Source organism: Elephantulus edwardii, unplaced genomic scaffold (genome assembly GCF_000299155.1).
Source record: "Elephantulus edwardii isolate Elephantulus edwardi_28Jun2011 unplaced genomic scaffold, EleEdw1.0 scaffold00185, whole genome shotgun sequence".
Lineage (NCBI taxonomy): Eukaryota > Metazoa > Chordata > Mammalia > Macroscelidea > Macroscelididae > Elephantulus > Elephantulus edwardii.
This window is the reverse complement of record NW_006399935.1, coordinates 954,603-960,541: the sequence shown is the minus strand read 5'-3', so window position 1 is coordinate 960,541 and position 5,939 is coordinate 954,603. Positions and strand designations below refer to the sequence as shown.

The 5,939-nt window shown below is 57.5% G+C and overlaps 1 protein-coding gene across 1 annotated transcript; it reads left to right on the top strand.

Moving 5' to 3' along the window:
- Window positions 1–628: 628 nt before the first annotated feature.
- On the top strand, window positions 629–4,491 carry CD320 (CD320 molecule). The gene is made up of 6 exons (XM_006896401.1): window positions 629–767; window positions 1,278–1,334; window positions 2,635–2,760; window positions 3,278–3,481; window positions 4,071–4,241; window positions 4,367–4,491. Exons 1-6 carry the CDS (start codon window positions 629–631, stop codon window positions 4,489–4,491), a joined length of 822 nt encoding a protein of 273 aa, XP_006896463.1.
- The last annotated feature ends 1,448 nt before the right edge of the window (window positions 4,492–5,939 follow it).

The following is a 5,939-nucleotide window of genomic DNA, read 5'->3' as shown; positions in this document are numbered from 1 at the left end:
GGATAGGTAGGAGCCATCAGCCTTCCAGTTTGCAGCTGAGATGTACAGATGTACAGCTTCTTCATTTTTTCCCTTTTTCTGAATGAAAAGCCAAGTCCTGAAATAATAACCAATTATGTTATCAATGTATTTATGGAGAGAAAGAAAAATAAGTTTCTCAGCAACGTTAAAAAAAAGTGATTGCTAAAATGGGCTCTGTTCATAGGATCTTTAAAAGAATTTTTTAAAATTAATTTTAATGAACATTTACTGTGTTCATAGAATATTTATGGGTCTGTCTAGTCGACTTGATGGCACCTAACAACAGCAACTACTACTACAGCAATGTTTGGGGTCTGTACGAAAAATATTAAATGCAATTATGTAAACAGATACCGACAAGGTCGTTTACATTCTTTAAAATTTCTAATTTCAAGTGGGCTCTGTACATTAGCAAGACCTCGGCATAGAAAACGCACGCCTTCGGGTTCTGGATTTCTTCCTATTCGAACTTTTACGGTAACCGTAGCCTGGAGCACAGCTAGACCTGCGGCGTGGGTCCCGCCCAGGGTCCCCCGCTGGAGCTGTGCGCGTGCGCAGAACGAGGAGTCCTGCCGGCGCGCGGCGGAGGCAGCGCACGAGCTGCAGGATGGCGCGGGCTGGAGCGCGGCGAGCTGCCGCCGTGAACCTGGCGCTGCGGCTGCTGCTGGGCTTCAGCCTGGGCCTGGACGCCGTCACGACCCCGACCTTGACCCCGACCTCGGCTGGCCCATCGGCGCAGGCCCCAGGTAAGCAAGCCCCACGGCAGCACCCGAGACGACCAAGTCTCACCCTTTGCGCCGGCACCGCCTCGCCATTGGCTGCGCGGCCTGTCAGTCGCGTACACTCCCCCCCACACGTGTCTTTTGACGTCTTAGCTTCTGTGCAGGCCCTAATGGGGGACCTCATCCCTAGCCCCTCAACTTCGGCCCTAACCTTCCACGATCATGCCCTGGCCCTCCTGAAACGCCTCTCGTGCTCTGCTGTCGTCTCTTATTGTCACCTCCATGCTGCCCTTCACTAGAAGGTGTCTCCAGGGACACCTAGGTCTTCCGACGCTCCCTCCACCCCCAGCCCCGCCGCTAGTGCCCAGCCTGAGATCACGAGGGTGCGTTTCCTCGCGACTGCTGGACACCCTCTTCCCAAGTCTCTGCTGCTTAGCCCTCTGCCCTTGTGACCTCAGGTTCTTAGGGGGAGAGCCATAATTTAATATCACTCGTGAGTGCTCCCCGAAGTCCCCAGCCGTTTTCCTTTTTGAGGCTACGAGGTGAAGAAGAGCCACCTCCCATGCTCACAGGTGTCCCTGATTTTCACAAGTGAGTCCAGGTTCACACACTCCTCCCTAGTTTTGGGGAGCGTCCCCTTCTAGCACCTCTGCCCACCCCTATACTCCCAAGTCCCTCACTTTCAGGCTAAGTGTACCTCGTTCCTTCAGAGACTCACACTCTTAAGAAGCCATCTCCACCCTCAGTACACTGAGGTCAGAACATCCCCTCACAAGTGAGCAGACTGAGGCCATGAGGGCCCCTCCAACTCCTGTCTGATGAGATCACTGCCCTATGGGACATGGGACAGGGTCTGCCCTGCTCTGTGGTGTGCTCCATACAGGGACATGCACCAGCTAGTCTGGGAGGAAGGCCGAGTGCTGCAGGGCTGCAAATGGCAGGACCAGGGGAGGAAACTGCCTAGAGACCGGTAGACCCCTGTGGGCAGGGAAGGAAACTAGGCTTCGGGCTGTGTCCAGCCTTTCCGGCTGACACAGACACAATATGAGCCGCAGGCCTGGCGAGGAGAGACTTCCATGCGCGAAGGGAGAAGGACCAGGAGGAGGAAGGAATAAGGCGGGGTTGGGGCCACTCCACACCTGCCCTGCTGCACCCAGAGGACACCCTGATGACCCCTCCCTCCGTCCCTGGGGCTCTGTCCTGCTGGCCAGGTACCAGGCCAGCTCTGCGACTCTGGATCAACACTCTCGGAGCTTTTTGGATTGTAGCCTGATCAGCTGCTGGGAGCCTACGAAGGCCCATATGTACCTGGACTCTGTCTGCCCAGCGGGCAACCTTATCTATCTATCGCCAGGCACTGCTCAGGGCCAGGGCCCAAAGAAGCCGTGGCTTTCACCTCCACTGAACGTCTAGTTTGTGGAGCAAGGAGGTTACCAGTTTAGGGACTGCTGTTATGAGTGAATGGTTTAGAGAGTTAACTTGCTCAATTGCTAACCAGAAATGGTTGGTGGTTTGAGTCCAGAAATGCCTCAGAAGAATGATCTGCAAATCTACTGAAAAGCCATCCATTGGGGAGACACCCATACCCAGGGGGCTGAGGAACCTGGTACCAACGTTGGGGTTAGCTCGAGCGGGGTTCAAATCCTGACAGCTGCTGGCTCTGGAGCCTTGGCCTTACTGCCCCTAGATGACTCGTCTGTCGAAGGAATACCCGGGGAACCCGCACTAGTCAGGCCTGGGTGAAATGTGTGGGCTGTACATGCCAGAGGCGCGCGTTAGGTTGTCCCTTTGCCCTGGATTCTAATGTTGGCAGTCTATGACCCTTGTGTTCCTGGAGTAAGGCCTGGACTCAGGTAAGGGAGTCCTATGCCTCACTTGGCTTGTCCTGCAGACCCCAGCGCAGGTTCATGCCCGCCCACCAGCTTCCAGTGCCGAACTAGTGGCTTTTGTGTGCCCTTCGCCTGGCGCTGCGACAGTGACAGAGATTGCGCAGATGGCAGCGATGAGGAGGAGTGCAGTGAGTGGCCACGCCCCTGGGGCGGGACATGTAGGGGGCGGGACCTGAGAGCTAGAGACTGAGGTGGTTGGAGGAAGCCTTAGGGGTGGGGCGGGAAGGAGGCAGGACTTGGCTTATGGGGCAGAACTTAAAGGGAAGGCAGGTCCGGCGTGCAGAGAATTGGGCCTTGGCAGGCAGGGCAAACTAGAATGGGGCCAGAGGATTGGTAGGGCTGGTAGATGGGGTGGGATTTATGGGTATCCAGCTTGAAGAGAGGTGGGGCTTGGGCAGGTGGGCTGGCAAGGAGGCGGAGCTAGTAGACTTGCAGGAGGAGGAGCTTACAGAGGCTAGTCTTTGGAAGGTGGGGCTAACAGGTGCATGGGCGGGGTCTTTTGGGAAAGATGGACTTGGTGGAGAAGTAGATCTGTTAGCCTTGCCTGAGGGGACTTCCAGGGACCTAGGGCCCTCTGTCTCCCTCTGTGGTGGGCATTTGGAGCCTGACCTTGTGCCCTCAACTACCCAGGAATCGAACCCCCAGGCATCAAGCCCTGTGCCCAGGAAGGGCGATGCCCACCACCCAATGGCTGCCTGGGTGGCCCGGGTAAGAGCCCTCACAACTGCAGCCCCCGGCCCTGCCCGGCGGGTGAGCTGCGCTGCGCACTGGGCGGTGCCTGCATCCCACGCACGTGGCGCTGCGACGACCACGCGGACTGCCCAGACTCCAGCGACGAGCGAGGCTGCGGTGCGTGCCCGGGACCTGGGTGGGAGGTGCTGTGGTAGACAGGGCACCTGCCACTCTGTGGCCATCAGGGTTGAGGACACTTACACACGCTGCCTGTGGGGAGGCAGTCGATTGCAGTGTAGAGCCTCCCCATAGGGTGTCCAAGTTGGTAGATCGTTAGGAGAGCAGATTGCACATTTTCCTCCGGCAGAGCAGTTGCTGGGTTTGGAGCTCTCTAAACCACTGCGTCACCAGGGCTCCACACAGCATGGTGAACAAACCAATCCCATTACCATCTGCTTGAGTCTGACTCTGCGGCCCGTGGTGCCCACTAGAACTGCCCCTCAGGGTGTCCGGGCCGACTCTTTAGAAAGTACACCACCTCGTCCTTCTTCTGAAGAGCAGCTGGTGGGTTCCAGCCCCCAGACCTTTCTGCTAGCAGTCGAGCACTTAACCACTGTTGTGCCACCAGGGTTTCTGCCAAGCCACAGTGAGGGGTGGCAGCTTTGTGGACTCTGGCCGGGGGTGAGCCCCTGGGGTCCCCTGGGATCTAGAACTCCATGGCCTGGGTACCCCCTTCCATGCTACTGAATGCTTGAGCTCCTCACAGGGACTACTGAGACCCTCCAGGGAAAGAATGTCACATCCACCGTGGCCCCCGTGAACCTGGAGAGGGTCACCTACGTCAGCAGTACCTGGGAGCAGAATGCGGACCCATCTGGGGACCAGGACGTGGACCCATCTGAAAACCAGACTGCCCTGGAAGTCATTACAGTCGCTGGTGAGATGACCAGGGCCTCCCCAAACCACCAAGGGTGAAGGGGCTGGGAGAAGGGGTGGGCTGAAATCTCTACGCCCCACCACTCCATGCCCTGACTCCCATGTCTGTCTTTCCGTCCTCCACAGCCGTGCTGAGTGCAGTCCTGGCTGTCGCCGCCCTCCTGGCACTGTTCCATCTTGTGGGGCCGTTTCGACACATGAGGGACAGTGGGCCCCTGCAGCTGTCAGAGAGCAAGGCCTTTCTGCTCTGAGGGCCGTCTGTCCATCTGCTGCCAGCCGTTTGCTCCTGCCTTGGCCGAGCCCTCCACCCTCGTCTCCTCTCGCCTCCTCTTCCATCAGCCCCCGCTGCACTGACCTGCTGCTGCTCTCCTGAAGGGGGCCGTGAGCTGTGATGGAGGAACGGTAGGAGAGGCTGGTGCGCAGCCTGGGGACCAGGCACTTCAGACATTGTAGCTCTGCACCCCTCGCTCCTGTAGGTCTGGCGTGGAGATTGGGGGTCCTTGGATTTATGAACTGGGACATTGACCACACCACCCCCAGGACAGAAAGGCTGGACTCTGGCCACTTCTGAATCACTCCATGGGGTGGGGTGGCCCTGAGGTTGGACACTCCTGCTGCCTCTGTGTAACTTTGGTGATTAAAGGCGGGCCTGCCTCTGGCCTTCTTTCTTCCTCCGCTCCAGCAGCCTGCTGTCTCTGCCGAAGCCCGTCCCCCAAGGTGGAGCTCCCAGTTCTGGCCACCCTGCCCCTCTGCTCTCAGTCCCCAGGGCCAGAGTGATTGGCCGGATGATGGACTGCACTGCAGTGAGGGGCCAAGCTGGGGCCCTGCTCCCCTGAGTCCAGGCCTGGAGGGTCTCCTTGGTCAGGGCTTCCCCTTGACTGATGTGGCATCCCTCAATCAGTCTTGGTTCCAGCCAGCTGTGACCAGGGCAGGGGTCTTCCGTGACCCTCAGTTTTCTCATCTCTGGAGTATCATGGCCCTGTGAATGACCTTCATGACATCTTTGGAGGCGGGCTTGGTATCTGCCTTTGCAGCCCAGCGCTGGGGGAACACCCAGGATTGAGACTCATTTTCCCCTCAGGACCTTAGGTCTCTGATGTTTGGCAGAAGTGAATAAACTCCAGTGATCAGAGCCTGAGTGGGGAAAGAGGAAGTGGGTGCCTCAGGGGGCCTCCTGGCATTCGTGAAGCAGCTCCAGAGTCCCCCTTCCCCAGTGACTTTCCAAGTCTGGGCCACAAGGAGCTTGTCCAGCCGTAGTTGTATGGCAGAAGTTGTGCCACCTCTGGGCTTCTTGGTGTCCCTGAGCTGGGCTGAGGGGCCCTACGGCAGGAACAGAATGGTGGTGGGCTTGTTCCACGTGGCTGGAAGCATGTAGACCAGAGCCAGATTGAATGAGTTAGCATTCTGGAATCATGAGTGGATTCCAGCCTGGGGACCTATTTGTGACAGTAGATCCCCAGAGGACTTCCTGCCTGTTGTCTCCAGGGAGGCAGATAGCCAGGCCTTTCTTTCACAGCACCACTGGACTGCTTCAGACCTTTAGGTTAATGGTCAAGCACAAGCTACCCCTTCCAGGGGCCCAGCTAGACCAGAGAGTAGAATTTTCTTGAGTTTAGGGTTTTTTCCCTCAGCTTTTTTTTAGGACACTTGTGTGTCTGACTGTGAGGCCGACCAAGGGCCTCTGAGACTCGAAGCTGAG

Coding starts and splice junctions, on each gene's coding strand:
- CD320 (XM_006896401.1), top strand. CDS start 629: ATGGCGCGGGCTGGAGCGCGGCGAGCTGCCGCCGTGAACCTGGCGCTG. Junction 1,335..2,634: donor GGTGTCCCTGATTTTCACAA/GTGAGTCCAGGT, acceptor CTTGTCCTGCAG/ACCCCAGCGCAGGTTCATGC. Junction 4,242..4,366: donor GGAAGTCATTACAGTCGCTG/GTGAGATGACCA, acceptor CGTCCTCCACAG/CCGTGCTGAGTGCAGTCCTG.